General features: G+C 48.5%; 2 protein-coding genes across 3 annotated transcripts; both read left to right on the top strand.

The window, feature by feature from the left end:
- The first annotated feature begins 2,232 nt into the window (after window positions 1-2,232).
- Window positions 2,233-14,440, top strand: LOC125711369 (CLK4-associating serine/arginine rich protein). The gene is given in 22 exon segments (XM_048980194.1): window positions 2,233-2,338; window positions 3,411-3,565; window positions 4,589-4,686; window positions 4,900-5,001; window positions 5,236-5,315; window positions 5,553-5,637; window positions 5,748-5,887; window positions 5,988-6,084; window positions 6,800-6,878; window positions 7,034-7,107; window positions 7,212-7,253; window positions 7,600-7,794; window positions 8,769-9,062; window positions 10,100-10,223; window positions 10,225-10,280; window positions 10,374-10,413; window positions 11,981-12,041; window positions 12,423-12,481; window positions 12,676-12,722; window positions 12,837-12,925; window positions 13,029-13,053; window positions 13,538-14,440. Coding segments are annotated over 21 exon segments (1,929 nt in total). The 5' UTR covers window positions 2,233-2,338; window positions 3,411-3,466; the 3' UTR covers window positions 13,581-14,440.
- Window positions 14,441-16,050: 1,610 nt separating this feature from the next.
- znf296 (zinc finger protein 296) lies at window positions 16,051-25,113 on the top strand. Of its 2 annotated transcripts, XM_048980195.1 has the most exons (4): window positions 16,051-16,355; window positions 16,681-16,783; window positions 18,581-18,952; window positions 21,783-25,113. In XM_048980195.1, exons 2-4 carry the CDS (start codon window positions 16,732-16,734, stop codon window positions 23,261-23,263), a joined length of 1,905 nt encoding a protein of 634 aa, XP_048836152.1. In that variant the 5' UTR covers window positions 16,051-16,355; window positions 16,681-16,731; the 3' UTR covers window positions 23,264-25,113. The 2 variants fall into 2 exon arrangements, with proteins under 2 accessions (XP_048836152.1, XP_048836154.1); XM_048980197.1 differs by lacking the exon at window positions 16,051-16,355 and having other exon boundaries at window positions 16,380-16,783; window positions 21,786-25,113.
- Window positions 25,114-25,440: the final 327 nt, after the last annotated feature.

Below are 25,440 nucleotides of genomic sequence, written 5' to 3'. Positions count from 1 at the left end.
CCTGCTGTCATTGCATCAGTGCACCAGACCGGCCACCCAAATCCTGTATGCAGTTTCATCATTATTGCTGATGAGACTAATTAGAATGTTAGTAAATTCACAAATCTGATGATGAAACTCACGCCCTTGGGGGGTGGTATTAAGTTTCAAAGGGGATGAAGGTTTGTTCCCTATCTTCACCAACGGGGGGGGGGGGGGGGGGGGGGGGTTTGAGACCCAGTATTTTGAATTTCAGTGCAAGTTATCCCAGTACAATTGCATTAGAGGCAAAGCTGAAGACAAGGAGTAGCATCCTGGTATACGTATTGCTGTTGTCAAGGTGTTCAGGAGTGGTATGGAGTACCACAGAAACAATATCATCCACTGTTTTTTTACTCCTTATATAGATATAGAAGCATGGACTATTGATTATTTACAGTCAAAACGCCAAGTATAATATACAGTATACTACATTTCCGTGCCATTCAATACAACAGAAGTCCGCCTATATGGCGTCACATCAAACTCAAAACTCACACGCGTAAATATGCCACTCGCGAGCGCAGAAGTGAAACTCGCGAGCACAGGATGAAGAGCCGCGTGTGCGTTCATCATAATATCGCCATACTCCTACTGCCTCTAACAGCATCTTAATTTTCTATCTATATATAAATAGGGTGACCAGTTAATCCATGTCAGGGAGGATACTTTGAGCTAGGACAGGATTTGAAAACTACCATTTCAATTAAAATGACCTATGGTATTCCATGAAAGTAGCTAAAGAAAGCTAGACATTTCTTAAAAAGTCAGATTCAAACTAGCGCAATCTCTAAACTCTAAACGAAAGCGGTGTTTTTTTCCGCCGCAGGACAAACGCTGCTGAGGGAGCTGTATGAAAAATACAAAGATGTAACCGCTAAAAAATAATGTATATTTTTTATACATTATACATTATAAATAATACCACTATTTACTTAGTAGAATTTTAAGACCATTGGAACTGTGTTGATGCTAAACACATGTTGGTTGTATATTTACTTAGCACCTATTGTCAAACTTCATCTGCCACTATTAGCTTTTTAAAATCCAAAGTCATTAAGGTTGAAAAACTTTCAATACATCTAATACAATACAGTCTTGCTCCAGTCCGAAATACATAGTGTCTGTTGTCAAATGTAATGCTTCATTGAAATATGTGTTGGGCTGTGTGCTTGACCTCTGCATCTTAGCCAAAGAAGCAGGTAGTGGAACTTCAGCTTCATATCTTCACCTGTGGATTTTTTTTTTGCAGTTATGTGAGCCTGTAGTGTTTTTGGAAGCAGACCTCATTGCTATGGCTGTGTGGGAAAGGGATTAAAACATTTTAACAATAAGTGGATCTTATTAACTTCATCATTGTGACAATAATGGCTTCAGGTGACGAAGCTGAAAGGGCAGCTATGTTTGGTTTGTTGTCTGCGCTTTCACGGAAGGAATTTCTTTTTACTCGTTATTAAAAACACATTCATTTTGAACTCTCCCATTCTTCCCTGGGGCGTGTGCCTGAGGAATTATCATGTTGGCAAGAGAAATATCACGGTATGTTGAATGGTACAGTTAGTGACTGTTCATGACAGTTTTAACCTATGGGGATTATATGGTGTACAGATGACATCTGAAAATAACATGCACCACCCACAGGTCCTGCCCCATAGTGACCCTGCTGAAGTATTCAGATTTCATAAAACAAGTTTGAATCTGTTTCTCATATTACCATCCCAATGTCTATGAAAAGCCATAGTTTGACTTACTTGGCATTGGTAACGGTAATGTACATGTTTGTATCAGGTTAAACAAGAGACTTAAACCTTCACAGGTAGCTGGATATTCCTTGCTGATTTCACGATGATTTATTTTCACAGAGTTGGAATTATATTTATACAATGTGCATAATTACAGTATAAACTTTTTACAGCATGGGGGAAAAAAGTATTTTTGCGGTAACTTACAACAGACATAACTCCTGGGCAAAAAAAAATCTTTATTTTAGTCAGAAGAGTGACAGAAGTATTAAGTGTACAGGCACTGTGCAATACACGTAGGTGAATAAAGAAATTTGTACATCTTCTCAAGCAAGTATAGGCCTACATGTAACCAGTGAGGACAACGGCGTCATCATGTGGCTATCTAACACAAGGAAAATTGCTTCATTTAAAAACTACAACGTAACTGTGACGCTATTTCCGCTTCCTTTTGGACCAATGGCATGATGGGATTGCGAAGGAGTTTGGGAGTTTGAATGTTATGGCTGACATGTAGTTAGGTCTCACTGAACCTACATTTTTGGTGAATCGACTGCTTTAGTGTTTGACCGTAAAAGGTAATCATTATTATTATTTAGGAGCAGACTAAAAACACAGGTTTATATAAACGTTGATGAATTCCTAATGTGAAACCGCGCAGTTTTATGTGTTCATATACGTAAATAAAGATTGATTGGTAGCTAGCGAAAGCTAAGTAGCTGGCTAGGTAGCCAGCTAGAGATTAGTACGTTGCTCAGTAGCTAGAGTATCTAATTGCTGTTATTATTTATGTAGATTAACCATTCTTACGCTGAAATAGTAAAAGTCTTACACATCTCCCTTAGTTGTTGACGTTATTTTTAATAGTTAAAAACGAGACTTGGTGGACAGCAAACCGGCTGACGTTAGCTAATCGCCATCTGGTCGGACCAGATAGTTAAATCCAGTACTGCCTACCTATGCTTTCCAGGTGTTACATGCTTTCGAGGACTTTCGAGTATAACTTCTTAAAACTCATGAGGAAAAACGCAATTATGTAGCTAACGGAAGAAGCGCGTATTTCTACAGTGACCAAAAACGAATGAATGTGGGTTGGCTTTAGCCTCGACTGCTAGGCCTCCGATTGTGTGACATAGTTTTTGGGGGAAATTAAATATATATTTTAATAAACGTGGCAGTCAAGTGAAATCGCCGAACGAGTTTGACTGTAATTTTGACTTTTTAGAAAGCTGTTTAAGCGTGCAAGGTTTCATTCCATTCGTATAATTGGGAGCGTTACGAATCGGGTAAATCTTATGTTCGCAAGAAATGTATTATGAATCCTTTCGATTTTCAGGTTATGAATTCTGAGTGCCTTAATAGTGCACATATGCCCTACAAATGTAGTTGTATTTATAGTCTATACATATCCTTATATTTTAGCTTATTATTGCATAGAGTACTTGTAATGTATCTTTTATTTAAATATTTAAAGAAGTTGTCATTGTTGATCACAAAGGTCTTTTTCCACCTTCTGAATTCTGCTCAACTAGCTGAGGTTGTGGTATCTTGATGCAAATGACTGTGCATGCCGTTTAACTGTATAGAGACTTGGAGAGTCTGGAATAAGACTGCAATTGGTCATTGCATTAACTCGGTGCTTTTCTCAAGCCCCCCCCCCAGCAGCAATCGTGCCCCGTCGCGCCCCCACCCCCAGCGGAGCGGTCATGTGGCAGGAAGCTCGTAAACACGAGCGCAAGCTGCGCGGCATGATGGTGGACTATAAACGCCGCGGCGAGCGCCGGCGCGAGTACTATGAGAAGATTGTAAGTGCTGCTGTTGCCAGTTTGTTTCACCTGTGCCTGTGACCTGTGTCCAGTAGCCTGTGTGCGTGTGACCTGTGTCCAGTAGCCTGTGTGCGTGTGACCTGTGTCCAGTAGCCTGTGTGCGTGTGACCTGTGTCCAGTAGCCTGTGTGCGTGTGACCTGTTGCCTGTGTGCGTGTGACCTGTTGCCTGTGTGCGTGTGACCTGTGTCCTATTGCCTGTGTGCGTGTGACCTGTGTCCTATTGCCTGTGTGCGTGTGACCTGTGTCCTATTGCCTGTGTGCGTGTCACCTGTGTCCTATTGCCTGTGTGCGATTGACCTGTGTCCTATTGCCTGTGTGCGATTGACCTGTGTCCTATTTCCTGTGTGCGTGTGACCTGTGTCCTATTGCCTGTGTGCGTGTGACCTGTGTCCTATTGCCTGTGTGCGTGTGACCTGTGTCCTATTGCCTGTGTGCGTGTGACCTGTGTCCTATTGCCTGTGTGCGAGTGACCTGTGTCCTATTGCCTCTGTGCGAGTGACCTGTGTCCTATTGCCTGTGCGCTGTGCAAACTTATGGAATGTTTAAGGCACACAATCCAGTGAAGTGCATGATGATGGTGTGTAGCTGACTGGGTTAGACCTGTGTGCCTGTGATCGGCAGGTCATTGGCTCAAATTGCCTTGCTCTCTTCTGTATAAATGTCTGTCTCAAGAAGGAGAGCATACGGGGTGTGTGAAAATCAAAGAATTCCAAGGTATCTCTGCCCATACTTCTACAGATGGCAAATAAAGCATCTTTTCATTTCATTATGTTCAATCTACTGCCATATTCCCAGAGGATACCGGCAGGATTTTGGCACTCCAACTGCATAATTAGGCTGGTAGAGAGCAGTAGGTAGAGTTTAGGCCCTGCCACTCATTTATTTTACTAGTTATGTCTTTTCCTTTTTTTTTTTGTAAGCGGATGAATCAGCAGCCTGAGTGTCTTTGAGCGACAGCACATTGCCATTATCGGGTGTAAATATATTCCTGTACCCTGCAGAAAAAAGATCCGGCGCAGTTTCTGCAAGTCCACGGCCGGGCCTACAAGATTCACTTGGACTCCGCCGTGGCTTTGGCTGCTGAAAGTCCTGTCAACATGTGAGTTTAGCAGAGCCTCAGGCCTCTGAGGGGCTTTTCTCTGTGGCAGCCATCCAGGTTCATGCCCTTGTTCTGTCTTCCTTAAAGCGAAAGGCTGCATGGTCCAAGTGTGTTCCGTTTCACGGCTTTAAAATAAACCCTAAGGTCACAACTTTATACATCAACTGTAGATATATTAAAATGGATCGTCTTCCACGTTGTGACTCTGTCCAGGATGCCTTGGCAAGGAGACACCAACAACATGATTGATAGGTTCGATGTCAGGGCACATCTGGACTACATCCCCACCTACACTCCTCCGCTGCTCAGCACTGTGTATGTACAATCTGTGGTCTTACTGCAGTTGAAATGTGGATTTTGCTCTTGGAAACGTGTCCTGGGTGCAGTAATGAACTTACAAGGGGGGTATTTGGCACGGCTTTCTTGATCAGTTTGGTTATGCAATGTGATGATGTTGTCTTGTTTTTTTTTTTCTTTTTTCAATAAGTGCTTATTGATTAACTGTTTTTTTTTTTATGTCATTGCTAACGACACGCTTTACGTCCGCAGTTCTGCAGAGCAGGAGTCAGAAGAGAGGAAATGCAACTATGAGCGCTACAGAGGGCTTGTGCAGAATGATTTTGCCAGCAGTAAGTGTAATGGGCTTTTAAAGAAATGAAAAGAAATAAATAAAGGGATGTAATGAATTTATAGATAGATAAATAGATAGATGATATTGTTGTTATTGTTTCTGATCTGATTGAATTTTGCTTCGTGCAGAAGTGAGGCCCCGCAGATCGCCAGGAACTCTCACACCACTCCGCGGCCCATAGCTTGACAAACGCTGGTTTTCATAATCTTACCAGAGCTCTTTGCTTTTCTGGCAGTTTCGGAGGAGCAGTGTCTGTACCAGATCTACGTAGACGAGCTGTACGGAGGCCTGCAGAGGTCAAATGAGGAAGAGAAAAAGAAGTGAGTCCAGCATTTACTGCTATCCGATACAAACGGAACATCTAAATGGTGGTGATCCACTGACTGAGGTCAGTTGACTGTCACCGAACGCATGATATTCAAACCCCTAGACTCTCAGAGAAGAAGGCGACTATTGGCTATACCTACGAGGACAGCACGGTGACAGAAGCAGGCAGGGTGTCTGACAAAGGGGAAGATGACGACTCTGAGAACAGCGAGTCAGATGAGGATGAGGGCATCCCTGACATCGGTGAGTGGGCTGACCAGCTGCCCCCCCCCCCAGTACCCCTGGCTTATAGTGCTTAAAGCTCATTCATTCTTAACCTGTGGGTGTTTTTGCGTGACTTCAGATGTGGAGGTGGATGTAGACGAGCTCAACCAAGAGCAGGTGCAAGAGCTGAACAAGATGGCCACGCCGTACGGAATGACTGAGGGGGACTTTGTCAGGTGGGTGTGTCTCCACGTCGCCTACGATTGGTGGAACACAAGTCACATCAAACTAGCAAGGCTTTGCAACATAATAATGAAGTGGCTTAGTTACTAATAATGTATTAAAATTTAGTTCATGCCATCAGAATACCATGCATAAAGCTAATCTATTTTGTTTAGATTGGTTTTTATAATTACTTAGTATAACGTGTATCTTCACCTCTCACTGAAATAGCTGATTTTTTTGGGGGGTTTTAAATTAGGTGTTAAATTAGCTGTTAAATGCCTTTTTAACTACTTAGTGCTTTTATATTATGGAGTTACGGCGTTAAAAGCAGCAGGGTCTCTGTTTCATAGCTTTGCCCTTTTTGGGTTTGTTCTAAATTTCTTTGAAATGTTAAGTTTCTCTTTCTCGTGACTTATAAAGTAACACTGTAGTGGGTTATTCATATTGCTCTCAAAAGAAACGTTTTTTTTTTTGGATATTTTCTTATACTGTAATTAATCTTTTTAAACCCAATACACTGAGCAAACCTAAGTATCCTAAGGAATTCACAGTTAATGAAACCTTCAGCTGGGTGACTTATTTTTAAATGCGAGCGGCGCTGCCGATGCCAGGTTCGTTGGTAATGTGGAGACTTCCGGAAGTCTGATACGCAGAAGCCACACGATCTGCGAGCGATCTTGGAGGGCGATGAGCCTGCCTGTGCTGACCGGTGCCTTTGCTCGGCAGGATGCTGAGGAAAGACAAAGAGGAAGTGGAAGCCATAAAACACGCCAAGGCGCTGGAGGCCGAGAAGGCCATGTATTCGGTAAGGAGAGAAGGCTCCGCCCCCTTAGGGTTCCGTCAGTCATATGAGGATCCGTGTGTCGCTGCATGTCTCTCACGGTCTGCGTGTTCATTTTTCATTCATTTCTGACTAATGCTACAGATCATTAGTTTGTCATTTTTGCACTGTTTTCTTAGGGCCGACGTTCTCGTCGGCAACGGAGGGAATTTAGAGAAAAGAGACTTAAGGGCAGACAAATCAGCCCCCCCAGGTAACTCTTCCCGAGAAGGTTTAATATCTAGCATGATCCCTCGTTTCAAGTTGATGAGGGCGAACAGTTCCTCTATATTGACTATGTTTCTGTGTTAATTTTAGCTATGCTAGGAGAGACAGTCCAACCTACGACCCCTACAAACGGTACGATATGTTGTGTGTGTAACTGCTTAAAATAGTATTTTCATGGAGCGACAAGTGCTCCATGTATGATTCAAAAGTCTTATTTTATTTATTATTTTATTATTTATATATATTTATATTAATTTTATTATATTTTATTTTTTTATTTATATATTTTGTTTAGTTTATTTTTAAATAAAATTTTATTTATATGTCGTTTGCGTATGTAACTGCTTAAAATAGTATTTTCATGGACGGATAAATGCGATAAAGTATGATTCAGAAGGTCTTATTTACTTTTCTACTCGTGACCAGCATTGTAATAAAAGTTCAGCTGGAAATAAATGGGTCTCCTGTCACCCTGCAGTCCGCAGTCGGAGTCCAGCTCCGAGTCCCGGTCCCGCTCACGCTCTCCGGGACACGACAAGATCACCTTCATCACCAGCTTTGGGGGTAGCGACGAGGAGGGCGCCACCCCTGCCCCACCACAGCCGGCCGCCCACACCAGCCACGCCCCTCCCAACTCTCAGCACCACCCCGCAGGTCATAGCAGGGGCTCCCGGTCGGTAACTTTCCTCTCCTACTTTTCATTGGTCGTCTCCTCCTGTCAATCACACGTTTCCTCCCGCTATCCCCGTCGAGATGCGAATTATATCCCAGAAATTAACTTGAGCGAATGCTCAGTCTTGGAGTGGAAGAGGACAAAAAAAAATTAAGCTCGCCGCGTGATCGATGGCCTGCAGTTTGATTTACGCAAAACACTCAAGCGGAATTGCCTGCTTAACAGATCATAAGAAGCATTTAGTTTGGCCGCTTTAACAGAGATTCGTTGTACAAGGAGATTGAACCCCATGGTGTCATGACTTGACAGTTTGTGCGCTGCAGGAAGTGTGTGTGTGTGTGTGTGGTGGGGGGGGGGGGGTTACATAGAATATGTTTGGGGACCATAATTTAATTTTTCAGGTCGCCATTTGGAAAACCTCAGTTTCACAAAAAGAAAATCTGTGAATGCAATCAGAAAACTAAAAATGCCAGTCTTATTTTATTTAGTTACTTATGGTTCACATTAGCGCTGGGTAGGGGTTAAGGATGACTTGATTGGGATAAGGGTTTTTCCTATAGAAGTGAGTGGAAGGTCCTCATTTGGATATGTGAGTGTGTGTGTGTCTGTGTGGGAGGGATCGATACATGGTCATTTATGGCAGTTTTTCTCATCCCGGTCCTCTGGGACCCCCCAGACAGTCCATGGTCTCACTCCCTCCCAGGTCCCTCGCAGACATTCCCGGGAGCAAAAACCTGGACCATCTGGAGGTCTCTGAGGACCAGGTTGAGAAACTAACTTATTAGATCCGATTTCACAAGTTTTTCCTTCGCCATCATTTTATCATGATTTTTAAAAAACAAATGGTTCCAGGCCTGGGTGTGTCTACATGGAGACACACAAGCTCACAACCTCTCTTATTTAACGTCGCCTCTCAGGAAAGAGGCCCAATGAGTAACTCTGCCCCCCATGTGTGTGTGTGTGTCTCTGTTTAGCAGACGCCGGTCCTCTTCCAGCCCATCTTCTTCCTCCTCCTCCTCGTCTTCCTCCTCCCGCTCTTCATCCCGGCGCTCGTCGTCCCGCTCGTCCAGCCGATCGCGCCGCGCCCATCGCCGTGGAGGCCGGGACGGCAGATACTCGCGTTCCCGCTCCCGATCCCGTCGTTCCGACTCCTGGTCCCGGGGGCGGGGCGGCGGTGGGATCCGGCGGCGGCATGGCCGGTCCCGATCGCGTTCCCGCTCACGCTCCACTGACAGAGGGCGGCGTCACGTGGCCCGGAGGCACAGCAGGTAGGGGCTATCCCACACGTCTGGGAATACCGCGCTGAGACGCCCTGGAAGCAGCAATCGGGAGAAGGAGGAATTTTCATTTGTGTATCTTTTTCTTAAATTGTAACATTATCCATCTGTCTTCCAACTGCTTAACCAGTATAGGGTTGCGGGGGCCCTCAGGCCTGTCCCTAGTGTAGGGGGCAAGGTCCGGATACAGGGAATTATGGGAAATTTAGAGACACCAGTCAGTCTGCCTTTTCTTTGGAATGTGGGAGGAAGCTTACATGACATGGGGAGAACATGTAAACTACACAAAGCATGGATGTGATTCAAACCCCCAACCCTGGAGGTGTGAGACAACAGCGCCCCCTGCTGAGCCGCTGATTTTGTATGAATTTCATATGGGAAAGTTAACCTTATATTGTTGAAAGGGCAGTGGATAGCACAGCTGTTCAGAATTGTTGGTTAAGGTAGAAGTACAATTTGTGCTGATGGACAGTAACTTTTATCCAGTGTGCGTTAGTTTGTGCCAGTAATACACAAAGGCTCCAGGCTTACAGACCAGTTAAATAGACAGTTACAGGCTTTCACACAGTTCGACTGGAGAGTTATTTCTTATTGTTCTGATCATTAATCTGTTAAATGTTTCATTCAGCTCAGTCTGTATAATATGAGTATAATGTGGTCAGTGGCTCTTCCCAGTTGCCCTAAAGCGGTTGGTCACCATTCAGTCGATCGCCATCTACAGGTTGACCTGAGAACCAGAGCCCCCACCCAAGCCCCCTCAGTCAAAGGGGACCCCATACCGGCAGCAAAATATAGCCACCCCTGCTTATCAACCTTTGGCATCTTGTAAACGGTGCTCTGACTGTTAATGAGGTTGGAGATCACTGGCCTAGAGTGCTTTACATATATAAACAGACACAGCACACTCTGCAGGTTGAGGAGGGGGGAGGGGTATCGCCATTGATGTGATGATGGTGGTGAATGCTGTCGTCGCCACGCCGACCGCTGTCTGGGATTGTGCAGTTACTCCCCTTTCCTGTTCCCACCAGGTCTCGCTCGGGCTCCCGGACCGGGGACCGTTTACGTCGGCAGGGCCGCAGTGCGGGCTCTCGCCGCGGGGGCAGCAGCAGCGCCAGCCCCGCCCAGTCCCCCGCGCATAGCCGCTCCCCCTCCCCCCGCCCTCCGGCACGCCTCTTCCACTACAGTGGCTCTCTGTGACAAGCTAAGAAAGTGAGTGCCCCCCCCCCCCCCCGTTAAAAAATGGCGATAGCCTTCGCACGGTATTTCCCGCCGGACTGACCGAGCTTCTCCTTCTCCCTCTAGGCCTGACATTCCTGCTGGTAAAGAGACCGGAGCTGCCAAAGTCAGTAAGAATTTGATCTGGCTGTGTTTGTTGCTAAAGTCCGCGCCTCAAATCTGACAGGCTGACAGGGTCGTCACTCAGGCCAGGGACTCCGCCCCCTTTCTACTCAGAGGCCGCCCCTCCCCTTCCCCACGCACAAAGCGCTTCACGTTCATCTCCAGCTCAAATGCCTTAATTCTCTTTGTGACACGTATACACACACACGCACTCGGAGGCTGAATGTCTGCACCCTGTCTGTCGCTGACTGGACGCGAGGAATTAAGATGCATTTTTTTTCCCTCCACTTCTGTTTGTGCTTTTCTTTGCCTGTATAGCTGTACAATGTCTGTGTGTAAGAGAGAGGTGAGCCCCCCACCCAGCTTGTTATACATCTGTGGGATGTGCTGCTGTTAAATTCATTTATTCATGTATTATGTAGCTTTTTGTTTGTGTGTAGTTGGGGTGGTGGGGGGGGGGGTTGGGTTGTATCGACCGCAAGAGACCATTTTCTGGCCTCGGGGAGGGAAGAGTTTCTTTGTGATCACTGGGTCGTGCGGGATGTCTGTCCTCGAGTTTGTTTAGCCTTGGCGTGTCACGGCACACATGCTGTGTGTTGGATAATAAGGTAAGCAGGCAGAGGAGAGAGAGAGAGAAAGAGAGAGAGAGAGAGGACAGTGAGGCCCAGGTGTACCGCTGCAGGGCGAGGGTGGTCACGGAATTTCAGCAGGCTTGTCAGGGCAGGCAGAAGCGAGCAAACAGCAAACCAGTCACACCGGATGGAGGACGGAAACCTACGTTTTTAATTTCATTATTTATAAGGGGTTTTATGTTCAGGCTGATGGACAGTGGGGAGACTGAATGGATGAGTGTGACTGGGGTACGAAGAAAGAGTGTAGGTCCCGACAGCCGTGAAATGGCCGCCGCCCACTCTGGAAAATCTTCGCCTGTCCCAGACCAGCGTGGCGAGGAGGGATGTCGCTCTAGGCGAGAGAGCAGATATCAGAGGGGCGGAATTGATGTTGACCAAACTTGTATGCGAGTATGACTATACACTCAAGTGCCTGGGAGTCGGGCAGTACCTGAACGGCAGAAGCTGTCCCCACCTCGGACGGGAGCCGTGGGGAGAAAAAATGCCCCCATTCAGCAGTCTGTGCCAAGCCCCGCCAGCCCCCACCCCCTGCTTTTTAACTCACTCGACTCGGTCCAGCCTTGTCTGAGGCAGAGCTGCCCGCTTTGTTAGGTGTTTTGAGGGAAAGGCGTCTCTTTGTCTGATGGTGTGTGTGTGTGTGTGTGTGTGTGTGTGTGTGTGTGTGTGTGTGTGTGTGTGTGTGTGTGTGTGTGTGTGTGTGTGTGTGTGTGTGTGTGTGTGTGTGTGTGTGTGTGTGTGTGTGTGTGTGTGTGTGTGTGTGTGTGTGTGTGGTGGTCGTCCTCTTCTCTGAGAGCACACTGTAGTTTCATGAACCCGGGTGTGGCACAGACTGCTCTCTGATGGCAGTTAGTAGCCTTGCCGCACCCCACCATCAGCTTCCCCCCACCCCACTGACTCTTATTCCTGACCATGTGCTGACATGCCCTGTGTCTGTTACAGCCCAAGATGACCCCCCAGGAGAAGCTGAAGCTCCGGATGCAGAAGGCTTTGAACAAGCAATGTGAGCGCACACACACACACGCACACACACACACACACACACACACACGCACACGCACACACACACACACGCGCGCTCCCCTAATGAAAGCTCAGTCCTTCACTGCTACACACTCACGCATCTTCGGGCAGCAGGGACAGCTGTCTAGCTGGAAGGGTCCGGCGTGTGTTTGCTGTGTGATGAGACTGTCTATCTCTTACTTAACGCCAGATCGCTTATGAATATAAATACTGGAGGAACTAACGCCAGCGTAGCTGTGCAGAGCGTTCACAGAGCGGCAGTAGGCCGGACGCTTTTCCTGGGCTGATGGGGTCTCCCTGAACACTGGGAGCAGGTCAGGGTCTGACTCTGGGGAGACTGACGCTTCCTGTCTGCCCTCAGCCAAGGCGGATAAGAAGGCAGCCCAGGTGAAGATCCAGCAGCAGGAGCACAAGCGGCAGGTGTGTGGTCGTGGTCGTGTTCTCTCGCATGCACAGAACCGCGGCCCGGCCGGTCCCGGTCACTCTCCTTCCTGTGGCAACATCGCAGGCTGCCTGTTCCTCCGCAGATGATCCTTCTACAACTCTAGTGCATGCTGTCCTCACGGTTCTGTACTTATCTTTCTCTCCCCCCCCCCCCCCCCCCGCTACTGTAGGAACGGGAGGGCGAGCTGAGAGCCATGGCGCGCAAGATCCGTATGAAGTAAGTCCACACATGGGTTGACCTCATACGCCGTGTTTCCGGCCGGAATGTGACACAGGGGCTGCTCATTCTGTCCTGGGGTGTCGTCAGTGATGCCGGTGGTGCCCGTTCCAGGGAACGTGAGCGGAGGGAGAAGGAGAGGGACGAATGGGAGAGGCAGTATGGAAGGCAGAGTCACTCCCCCTCCCCCACCTACAAGTACGGTGAGTAGTCGCTTACATGCAGATGTGGAGTTTCAAGATGCCATCGTCATGTGATAAGGTGCGGAGACCTGACAATAATAATAAATCTTTATTCTGTACCCAGGCCGGGAACACGGCTCATCTAGAAGGTATGTAAAGACTTCACACACACACACACACACACACACACACACACACACACAAGCAGATACCCAGGGGCCTCCACAAGCACTCAGGGACACTTCCACTCCAGCTGAGTCTCGCAGTGTGTTGGATAGTGTGCCAGGGAACAGGAACACAGCCCCCCCTGTGCTGGGGAGAGAACTGTCGCAGCAAACCCGCCCCCAAATTGTCATACCGCAGGGTTCACAGCGGGTGGGATTAAAAGTTGGTTTTTCCTTCTCTCCTTTTGTAAATGACTTGCCGGTTCTGTGTATAAAGGAGCTTCAGTTGGTAACATGGGTATTTCATCCTCTAATGAAAATGAAATGAAAATGTTTTCATTTAAGCCTAGTGTTATATCATTAGCCAGCTCTGGATAATTCCAGGAGGGAATTAATGTTTGTTTATTATATGGCAATTTGTACTTTGTAGGTTTCTGTGGGTATTACAGTATAATGCCTTTCCCCTCAGGAGATCGCGGTCTCGCTCACGGAGTCCATTCTACAGATACTAAGAGATGAACCCCCCCCACCCAGAAAAACACTTCCTCCACGTCGACTCTTAGCCGGACACACAATGGAGGTCATTTTCACATAAGGGACTACTGAGTGGATTCTGAGATGGAGGCAGCGATGGTGACACAGGTATCCGAACACGTCTGCGAACCACCGAGGAAGTTTTATACCAACCGAACGGCCAGGAAAAGGCGGTGAGCCCCCCAGGAACAGCAGTGCATCTCCGTAAGCTGTAAATATGAAAACGAAAAGTTACAATAGATAATAGCCACCATTATGATGTATGTTTGTTGACCACAGCATTGGGCTGGAGGAAATATAATCGGATGCTTTGATTATATTCAAATCCCGTGAAGTATTGCAAGGACGTAAGCCCAGATCACGTTCAGGATTCCCTGAGTACGGGAACCTGGTTGCATTCAGGTGGCTGTGCCCTGCCGTCGGGGACCTGGTGAAAGATGCTGAACCGCCGGTCCCCACGTTATGTGCGCTTAGACATTAAACGAGGATCTCGGGGCTTAGCCTTGGTCTGTGCCTGACTTTGTGGATGTCTAACGGCACTGGAGGAAGAGCTGGGAGGGCAGGGAAGATGGTCGGTCGTGCCACAGAATAAAAACTCACCCCCCCCCCGTGTAAATAAATGTCCTCAGATTTCAGATGTAGTACCTTGAATATGAATGGTGCTAATTTGATTTTAAGTACCTTACTTTCCCTACTCAATCCCTCCCTGGCAAATGATGCTGTATATACTGCCCTGTTACTAGCGACTGTAAAGGCAAGTTATTTTTTTTTTGTGTTATTGGTAAATAACTCTGCTTACTGGGATGTTCCAAATAAACGGCATATGAATAATACTCTACACCTGGATCTTTTTTTTTTTTTTTGTGAATCTGCGGTCACTCCTGGTGTATGTGGGAATGAGATCACCCTGCCTTGAGCCCTATACAGTGAAAAGCCCTTTGACGTGGAGACATTGACATTGCCAAAATTACAGCCCCCCCCCCCCCCCCCCCCCCCAAACAAGCAGCACTAGTTCATATCCCCCAAGGTTAACACATCGATGCTAAGAAGTGTTGTGTTTATGAACAAATTGCAATAATTAATGCGCAACAATGTATACACATTTAGTTTTTAATTCTTGCTGCTAATATCAATTGATTTGCTTTAAGAAGTGTCAAAAGTATTTCTGGCTGCTTATGTTTAAATAAAAGCTGCTTAAAATCATTGTCTGGAGTAGGGCTCCGATTTCCCTCTACCGATAGTTTCCAGGACTGTTGAATGGATATGAGTAACCAATGTGAACGTCTGTATGCGATAATCCAAGATTAACCATGGTTGACAGATTGGGAATACCAGTCTGTACCATGAGGGCAGAGGAACCTGGGAAACCCCAAGCGACAGGAAGAACGTGCAAACTCCATACACACAGGATGGGAGTCGCATCCCAGCTCTGGACACCCGTAGCAATGGTGCGGCCTTCCGACAATTATTCAGCTATGCTTATAGCGAGTATGTGTGAGTACCTGCCAGCTTAGAAACTGAAAAATAAACCCAAAAATGTATTTTATCCCCAAATGAAACGTGAGAATCATTGCACGGTTCTCCATAACACAGGAAGGCTCCATTACACTAGGTTTAGGAAAGTCGATTTCTTGAGGGCGTTCAGGGCGTGTTGGTTTTTCTTCCACTTAACGTCCTGAATGTTTCCCTCATTGTTCGCATAAGAAGTTGGCCTCAGCCGGTGTTCCTGGTTTAAATCATTTAATACTTGAGAAGTCACTCAAAAGATACAACCGTTCAAAAGGCTGCAGTTCCCCACCTTTGTTTTACTGGCTGTGCCAACCCGACAATGTCTCAACATGACTGCGTGGTCCAGCCGGAAAACATAATGCCTGGCGTCGGGCCCGTTATGTGCCACCCTGAGAGGATAACCATACGCCACTGTGAAACTCCGAAGAGTGTAACAGTCTACCCTTTCAACACCGTGGTCATCTACATCCTCTGAAAAATTCTGATCGTTTTAAAACACCTCGAACGGGAAATTTAATGTCATGATACACAACTGCACACATAATACAGAATCATGCCACGGTTTAATCCTACACCAAAATTACCGGTCAACATTCACCTTTTTCAAAAGGGTTGCATATCCTTTTGTGAAAGCAACACAGTAAAATACTAGACTAGCAACTTCACCGGCTGAGAACTGAACCACAGATTTCTGTTTGATCTACCTCGACAAGTTCCCTCCTGAGGCAAATGAAACATGATATCAATGTTGTCTTCCAGTTGTTCCTTCCTCGACTGGCCTCTAAAAAGACGTTTTCGGGCGTGGAGTGTCTTGTCGGCAGGCGGCGCTGAATTCTTCTCTTACCCCAACCCCCATTAAAGTTGCAATTATCTGAAACAGTACAGCTCTAATTCGAAGCAAACATTATACTCATGGAAGAAACATCTCTTAATATTTAAGTATTTACATGCAAAAAGCCGCACTTATTTGGTAGTATATTTTGTTTTAGGCACATTCAATGATTTTGATTCATTTGTTAATTAGGATTGTTAACTGAACATCTTTCGCAGTGTGTGCGCTTAAATGTGACTCTACTATTCTAGAAAGGCAAAAACGAAAAGCTAAGCTTTAGTTTCGGAATCAACCGGCCACACGAACACCTGGCTTGTGCGTCCTCAATAGCTGAACCCACTTCCTCTTCACCCACATCCTTCAAACTGAGGACGCAGGGGTGCCCGGGCACTGCAATTTTAATTACAGCACGGTATGTTTTTACGAAAAGAGAGACAACATAGTGTTTTGTTTATTACACTATAAAACGGCGGCGATCCCGAGTGTAACTGTGCCGGGGATGTCAGGCAGTTCGGAAGCGGCGTGGAGCGAAGCATGAGGCGGTTGGGGGCGGGGTCGGGGTCGGAGGATCACTAACGGGCGGCGCCTCCTGTTATGCCTCCCCAGCCCCTTCTCCTCATACGCTGCGGGGCTCATAGCCTGAACTTGAACACGGTCTGTGGACTGAGGACTGCATAAGAAGTAGTCACTCAACTCCGATCTCTCTCCGCATCTCACAAAATCTTATTATTATATAGATATTAGAGGGGAGGCAAAGCGAAGACCCCTGGATCCTCGCTGCGAACAGGATGTCCCGACGTAAACTCGGCAGCCGACCGCAACACCTGAGTGCAATTCAAGGTAAGCGTTAGACTAGAGGATCGCATTATTTATGGCCGATCGCAATACTGGTACATTTAAATCATACCGCCTTTTATTCCGTCCCTTCTGCAACTGGCCGAGAAGATTAAACGGGGCACCAGTATCCCTCTGGCCGTTTGTAATTTCACTTTTCTCCAAGTCCAGGTTGGGTACACCTTGACGTTAAACTTCAGCCAAATGCATACTGTTAAGAAACCATCTTAAGTGCTGTGCACAGGTCGTTCTTGTTTTCTGCCCGGTTATGTGTTTATTAGTCCTACCTGGTCGAGGTTGTAAAACAATATAGCTTGCGCATCGACATTTTCTGACTCTCCTAAGGTACAAGGCATCGCACTTCCTTATTGCATCTTGCCGGTAAAGCAGGTTCTGCCTCGTTTTTTTCTACGTTAAAAGTCTTTATATTTATCTTTTTTGACAAGACACGAGCGCTTCTTAGGAATGTGGCGCAGACCGCGTGTTAGAGACGCTCGGTCCTTGTGACACAGAAGGAGGGGGGGGGAAGACTTGCTTATACCTTCGCTTTCTCTCCATTAATTTTACTCCCCTTCGTTTTCCCTATCTTTTATGCCCTCTGAAAAGAATGCATACTTCGTAGAACATTTTTTTTCTATACTCACTGCTAAAGTTAAATGACCTCCGCTATTTTCATTTCCCCGTATTCAGAAATGTTCTTAAGCAGTTTTTTCGTAAGTTTTTTTTGTCTCCTGTGCCTCCCTGACCACAAACGTCCTGACCGCGCCTTGTTAGTAGAGGTGCTGCACGAACCCTAGGCATGATACGAACAGGAAAGGTGACATTTTTGAATAACCACTTGTGAAATATTTCCTCTTCAGCACTGTCTGTACCTGTTCCAGCACCGATGACTTCGCTGGGGCAGGTGTATCCAGTCTTCACTCTTACCATGCTCTCGTGACAAAACAAAAGCCACCGAGCGGTATATTGCTGGTGGCCCCTGTTCCGAACAGATAAGGCTGATAACGTAGGATCCCCACTCAGCGTTATCACCGGGTCGCTCCTGCGCTCCTTGTAACTCGGAGACGCACGCTCTAGTCTATCTAGTTCTAGGGTGTCTTCTTGGGACGGAGGACAGCTGAAAGAGAACTCGTTTATTAAATCAGTCAGTCCCGATCGTGTTCGGTTATCGCATTATAAAAGCCTAATAATTCAGTGATGTATCTGGATTCTGCTGTCCATCATCTGTTCGGGGGTCTTGGGTTTATCAAGTCTTGCATAGTGTGTGCCTTCCTTTTTGTATCAAGGCATTCATTATCTGACGTATGACATATGAAATTATGGTCGTCGTTCACACCCTGATGTTTACAGATGCTGCTGTTGTTGGTACATGAGAGAGAGAGAGAGAGGGAGCGAGAAAGACGGAGATAGATTTGTGCAGCAAAGACACCTGCCTAAACTGGCAGTAGCAGGAGTGGTGCTTGTGAGAGGAAGTGGTCAGTGTTTGCTGACCAGACGGAGGTTACTGACAAAAGATAGGCAGGGGGGGGTAGTAATGTTTAACTGAAGCCTGACAAAATGTGTTATTTTCAGAAGGCAATGCATTGTTTTCCAATGGCTTGTTTTGCGAAAGCAACGGGGCTCTTGTTTTGACAGAAGCTGTCCGGCTTCTTACTCATTTTGAATTCCAGAGATTAAAACGAAAAGAAAACAGAGAAAGAAAAACGTCAAGCTAAATATTTGCTCTTCATCAGCGCCGGTCGTCCGTCTGTCTTCCCAACACGTACGGCTTTGAACAGGTTTTCCTCTTCTGTGCGTCTGTAGATGCGCCTGAGCCGGGCACCGCTGCTCCCACGGAGCCTGTGGCCGGGCTGCCGCCACCGCTGCTGGAGAGGGCGTCGCAGGGGGAGGCAGGAGGCCGTGACCTCCTGACCTGTGGCCAGTGTGGACAGGCCTTCCCGCTCGCTCAGATCCTCGCGTTCATCCAGCACAAGCAAGGCAGCTGCGGCGTGGACGCAGTGTGCCAGGGCCAGGCTGGTCTCCAGGGCCATACCCCTCCCTCCCCAGCCAGTCGCTCACTGCAGCGGGGCCCTCCAGTGGCCAGTGGGAGGCTCGAGTCAGGTTACGTAGAGCTGAGGAAGGCCACGGACCACTGCCGGGGGGAGGATCTGTACATGAAAGCCGAGCACAGAGCAGGTGAGTGTCGGTCCCTAATTAATGTTTTTGTCCCCCTCCGTTTAACGAACTTCCCCCAGTCCGACTCATTAGCCCTCCGTTGCTGTGACGGTGACGCCTCTGTGAGTTAAAGACGTTGGCGTTAATTATGTGGAATAGACCGGCAGCCTTGCACCATGGCCCTGGGGGTGGAGGGGGGGGACGGTGGGGGGCGGGAAAGATCCACCCAAAGCTCCCAGAGCTCCCAAGCACCTGAGCTCACCCTCATCTCCTTGACTCGGTCTCTCAGGTGAAGTGTCCAGGTAAACACTGCACAGGCAGGACACCATGCTCAGCCCGCCAATCCACCCCCGCCACCAAATGCAGAATGGTACCTTCCAAGTCGCATGTACCATTGATTTCCACAAAAAGTCCATCTACATCATTCATTTCAGAGTGTTTTGAAATAACATTTCACTGCTAGTCATATTGCGTATGATCGGTATGTGACAAATAAAATTCGAATTTGATTTCTTTTGCTGGCACAAGGTTATTCTGATACACCAGAGGCTGTAGTCGTCGGTAGCATTCCTGTCCTGGGGGGGCTTCCAGTGCTTAAAAAAAATCTTGGGTTTTTAAAAACATGTAGTGTAGCTCAGCTGTACTTCATGAAAGGAAGGGCAAAAAAAATTAGGTCAGCTAGGTGTTGGGTTGTAGGCGCTGTGAGTTAAGGGCCTGCAGTTCCTGTTGCAGGGCCCCCGCCGGTCATCTGTGAGCAGGCATGTGCTCAGCTGTGGGGGGGGGGGGTGAATCAAACCGGTGTCCATCTAACCCCCAACCCACTGCCACCACGGGTCCCAGCCGTTTCTCGCCTGCCCCGCGTAGGCCTGCCCACACTGCGCAGGTGTCAAACTTGCAGCTTGACTTTGCAGTGACACTTTTAAGATGGGGGGGAGGGTATTTTCAAACCAGCAAGGCGAGGCATGCAGAAAATGCACCCAAAGGACCGGTGGCCATGTACAGAGCAGGGGAGCGGGTTTTAAACACCCGTACGTGTGCAGGTCTCCCCGCTCACAAGCACGCCTGGCTGCACTGGCACACGTGCACATGCACACTCTCGTGCACGCTCCCGCACATGGTCGCACTTCCTTCCTTTGTGTAATGCTCCCCTCGCCCCACCAAAGTGCGGCTGCTCTCCGTCACGCCCTCCGCTTCTGTCAGTCCTCTTTCAGTCCCTCCCTCGCCCCGCTTCTCGTTTCCGTCACCCTCGGCTCGTGAACTTGTGCGGTCTGGCCCTCGGCGCTCAGTGCCCTATCTTTCGTTCTCTCAAACCCCCTGGCTGTACGAACGCAGCGGAGCGCGGACCAAGGCGAGATATCGCCTCTCAGTCCTCCTGCTTGTTTACGTTTTTATTTTCCAGCTCGAGGAAAAAAAAAAAAAAAAAACAAACAAATCTAGTCTTTCAGTTAAATGATCATTTTTTTTTTTTGCCCAGAAAATGTGACCATCTCATGGATGAAGGGGGCCATGCGTTTGTGGCAGTGTGTGCCCTTCATGTGTGTGTTCAGAAATGACGGTGAGGGGCCCGAGCTGAATTTTAAAAGCGAAAGATGCAGTCAATCTGAAAGATGTCTAACGCAAAGTGCCCCTTCAAAAACAGGTAGAAAGTTGCGAGACAAACCGTCAGTCTGTCCACCCACTTCCTTTCTGCTTTTTTTTCATATTTTAAAAATGTGTTACAGGGCTCCCATCCAGTCCCCCCCCCCCCCCCCCCCCACTGCCCCATTCCCGGGGGAGAGGCGACTCTGCTTGCCGCTCGTTAGAGCTCACAGCCAATCTGCATTTTTAATTAGCAGTTATTGCTGCTGCTTAATATTCAAGTGCATCCCCAGGCCAAATGGGAATCCTTACAGAGAAAGGGGGGAAAAGAGAAACCAGCTCGGTATTGTATTTCACCCCAGGATACAGAGACAAAGCACCCCCCCCACCCCAAGGGTGAGAGAGGAGGTTGTACAAGGGTGGGAGTTCCCATCATTGGGATGGGAATGGGGGGGGGGGTATTTTGTAGCGTTTCTCAACCTGTTAAGCATTTTAATTTTTTCTCCCTTCCTGTTCTCTTTTGTCTTCCCTCCATCCTTCGTGACGCGTCCTCACTACTGCTTTCAGGGATTTTATTTCACTCCAGGCAGAGTGGAAGACTCTCCCATTTTTAATCCATCTTCCCCCCCCCCCCCCCCAATAAAAGACAGAAGGATTTTGACTTTACGAAACATAAGAGGCTTATACCATTCTCGCTTTGAACCCAACAAAAAACTGTCCCCCACTTCACTTTAGTTGAATTATTTTTTTCTCTTCATATTTCAGTTTATGCGGAAAGAGCTCATTTGTCAAGGGGGCTGACTCAGGCCTGATTTGCATAAAGCCTTCGTTTTCTCCGTTCCGCTAATTAGCAATTTGCAGCTTTAATTGGCGAGTGGCTGGAAAAAAAAACAGAAAGACGACAAAGCTAACGACGTTTAAAAATATCTTTGGATGTATTTGAATATCCGTCCGCTCCCCACTCTCCTGTCTTTTCATCCACTGTTTTGATCCATAAACACAGGGGCACCTTAAATAAACCACCCCCCCCCCCCCCCCCCCGCGCTGGTACAGATGTTTCACAGTTTCAAGAGGGTCTTACTTCACCTTACCTGTTGTTTCAACCAGATGTAAACTTTGTGGTTCACCGGATGTAATAAGATTAATCGTATTCGCACCTTTTTTGTGGTAAGGGGAATGGTAAACGTAGAGTGGCTGCCGGCTGTCACCTGAGAGCCCTGTGTTTGTCTGACAGCCTCCCTTCCCTCCCCCCGGTGTTTGTGTTTGTGTGCAGCAGACGAGGAGCCTTCGAGCTTCACCTGCCAGGTGTGCGAGGCTGTCATCCACAGCGCCTGGGCGCTTCTGCAGCACGCCCAACACGGCCACGCCCTCAGCATCTACCAGGAGGACGGCGATTGGCTGAAGCCCGCCGACGTAGCCACGCTGGACCCACGGCACCTTAGCTCCACCCTGGCCTCCGCCTTTGCGCCAACCTCATTCCGTCTCCCTATGGGTGTGGCCACCTCCCCCTCATCCGGCCAGGACCACCAGGCCCTTAACTTCTCGGTGCGTCTGCGCGAGCTGGCGGAGGGCACCACCGGGGGCGTGGTGCTGTCGCCCTCTCCATCGCCGCCCGCCGCTTCGCCTTTCCCGCAGCCCCTCCGCCAGCAGGCGTTGCAGGCCTGCGAACTGTGTGGCCAGCGCTTCCAGTCGCTGCGTAGCCTGTCGGCACACCGACGCACGCACGCCAGCGAGCGCCCTTACCGCTGTGGCCTGTGCGAGCAGGCCTTCTCCCAGAGCGGTGAGCTAGCCCGGCACATGCGGACCCACCGGCAGGGAGCGGTAGAGGAGGGACCCGGGGACGAGCGGGACGTCAAGTCCAGGGGTCAGGATGGCCTGGCCGAGGCATCTATCATGGCAGCCCGGGACGCCACAGAACACCTGAAGCACGGGCTGGTGTCTCTGGCCCAGGGCCCAGAGCCCGGCAGGGTCCCTGGTGGGCGCAGCCTGCTAAGCCTGGTCCAGCCACATGGGGGCGATGGAGAGACGGAGGCTCCTGGGGAGCCCCAGCAGGCTTCGCCCTGCGGCAGCCCGTCCGATGGCTCCCTAGAGAGCGGGGAGACCGGGGGCAGCGGCGAGAGCGGCATCGCCAGCGGCGACTGCAGCCCCAAGCGGCGGGAGCGGGACGAGCGGCCCCGAGAGTGGGAGAGCGACAGGGAAGCGGAGTGGCAGGCGGGACAGGCCGCTGTGGTGCGGGATTGGCAGCGGGAGGGGGAGAGCATGCGGGGGCCCACCGTGCTGGTGGCGGCTGGGGGGAGGAAGAAGCGAGAGGAGGCCTGCGAGTACTGCGGCAAGCGCTTCCGCAACAGCAGCAACCTGACCGTGCACCGACGCAGCCACACGGGCGAGCGGCCTTACCACTGCGGCCTCTGCAACTACGCCTGCGCCCAGAGCAGCAAGCTGACGCGGCACATGAAGACGCACGGCGCCCGCGGCACGCGCGCCCCCTTCTTCTGCCAGTTCTGCAGCGTGCCGTTCACCGTCTACGCCACGCTGGAGAAGCACCTGAAGAAGGCTCACGGCCTGAGCCACGCCGACGTGGGCGCCCACAAGGCCGAGGCGGACGGCGCCCTGGAGCCCAGCGTCGCCGCCTACTCCGAGATGCGCCTTGTTGCCGACGACTACGCCGAGGCTGCCACCGAGACGGGTAGGCAGGAAGACGCCTCGGTGGTCGCCGGGGACGACGCCGTAGAGCGCACCACGGCCTCCGTCTGATGATCTCACTGTCCGGCAAAGCCGCCACTGTCACTCCACGCCCCCAGCCCCTCTGGCAAAGCCGACTGATGGTTACCGCCCATCCCAGTAGCAATAACCTGATACCAGCAAGAACACCAGCACGCACTCTTCTGCTAAGCACTTGTCATGTGGCCAGTCAGGACCCCCCCCCCCCCCACCCCCATTTTCAAGCATCGTGGTGTCTGGCGTAGCAGAAGTTGCAGAAGCACCTTTGACTTAAGAGCGACAAGAATCCGGATGCCCCGAAGTCCTCGATCCACAGGAGGATGGGGTCAGCAAACTGACAATTCCCCCCGCAAAAGGGCTGACCTGTACCGGTGGGGGGGATGAACTGACCTGTCTGGACTGGAACCCTGTTGACCGGAGAACGGAGGAATACGATGCATTTTGGGTAACCAGCCAACTGGATTACGGCCACCGTGGCCCTGTAGAGTGTGGCACGTTTCCTTAGTCTTTCTCCATGGTGACATTCAGAGACGTCCTAGCAGACGCAGTCCCCCCAACGCGGGGCCACTTTCTGCAGCAAAGAGCCCAGTGGATTGGTGCAGTTTCCGAGGCAGAAGCTTGAACTTTTGCACGGGGGGGAAAAAGATAGAAATTCACATCTGATCGTCAGTTTACAAGCACAGTGGACTGACTTTGAATGGCCTCAGGATGGTCTCCTCTAATTTATGTTTTTTATGCTTTTTTTTTTTTTTACCTCTACTTCGTCTTCTATTGCCTTTCTATGCATTGACAAATTGCTGTTAGTACTATCCAAGAAAATGAGAAACGGGTGTATTTTGTATTTGTGAGGGTTTTTTGTATGTGTGTATATATATATATATATATATATATATATATATATATATATATATATATATATATATATATATATATATATATATATATATATACACACACACAATCAGACACATATGTACTTAATGAAGTGCTTGAACACTTACGCATGTTTTGCTGAATGGGAGAAATATATTATTATAATATATATATATATATATTACCCACATGTGAATTTTTTTATTTTTTATTTTTTACTTGTATTTGGGCACTTTCAGTTACCGTAATTGACGAAGTGCTGAATTGTTGTGAAAACTCTGGGCAGAAAGTTCTAGTAACTGCTGGTGAGCCAAAGAGCTTCCTGGTTCGGATATATGAGCACTTGTGTGTCTGTTTAATGTTCTGTGTATGCAGGGAAAAGTAATATTGTTTTTTTTTTGTTGTTGTTTTTCCTCTTGTGCTGAATTGAAATTGTACAGTGATGCCAGGGAGATTTTTTTCACGGAAGCCCCTGTTTTTGGGAGTTAGAGCATTTTTGGAAAACGTGTGACCAGCTTAATTGATTAATTGGCTTATTCAGGGACCAGTGCATTGTAGACTGGGTACAAGGAGAGTCTTTTTGTCGTCATTCCTGTCATTATTGTGGTTCCTTTTATGCCTCTGTTTGCTGGCTGCCTCCTGTACTCTCCCCGACAGCTGCCCAGCTGCCAAGCCCTGTCCTGCGGCCAGGGGCGGCTTGCTTCTACACTGACTCTATACTGTTACCGATGTAAACGTGAGCAGGACTATTAAAAAAAAAAAAAGAAAGAAAAGAGTTGAACAAAAGGGAGACATGTCGTCTTTCTGCCGGGTCGCGCGGCGGAGACTAGGCACGTCGCGGCTTGTTTGTTACGTTGATTCAGAAAACGGGGCACGGTGTCCAGTGGGCTGTAATTAACTTTCAGCTTATGAATGTTTAATGTTGCTCCTGTGTCAGAGGAATCCCACCCGTGCAGCAAGCTGCTTCTGATCTTAATCCAGATCTAAAGAAAAGTATGAGAAGTGCAACCCCCCCCCCCCCCCATGTTCCTTTGGTCTTTGTGTATATGCACGTCAAAGAGAAGGTGAGCCTGGAATATCTTAGAACTTGTGACAAGTGTAAGGTGGAGGTGAGAGGGTGGTGCTGCTGGGTATGTGAGTGTGAGAGAGAGGTACTGCATGTGGGGTGGGGGGGTGGTAATAGTGCTAATTGCTGACTCCATTGTTGGAGAACACAAAACCTTGTGCCAGCAACTGTGGACCAGGCCCCGCCCCCTCTAATGAGTTTGAAGCTCTATGTTCTCGATACCTCGTTAACAGCAGGCTTGTTTAATGAGCTTTCAACAGGGTGGGGGTGA

The sequence above is a fragment of the Brienomyrus brachyistius genome, chromosome 17, assembly GCF_023856365.1.
Source record: "Brienomyrus brachyistius isolate T26 chromosome 17, BBRACH_0.4, whole genome shotgun sequence".
In the NCBI taxonomy this organism is placed as follows: Eukaryota; Metazoa; Chordata; class Actinopteri; order Osteoglossiformes; family Mormyridae; genus Brienomyrus; species Brienomyrus brachyistius.
This window is presented reverse-complemented; position numbering and strand designations above follow the sequence as displayed.

Bases quoted from the DNA above. Each gene is read 5' to 3' on its own strand.
- znf296 (XM_048980195.1), top strand. From the start codon at position 16,732: ATGTCCCGACGTAAACTCGGCAGCCGACCGCAACACCTGAGTGCAATT. The intron at 16,784-18,580 runs GTAAGCGTTAGA...GTGCGTCTGTAG, and splicing joins ACACCTGAGTGCAATTCAAG to ATGCGCCTGAGCCGGGCACC. The intron at 18,953-21,782 runs GTGAGTGTCGGT...GTTTGTGTGCAG, and splicing joins GAAAGCCGAGCACAGAGCAG to CAGACGAGGAGCCTTCGAGC.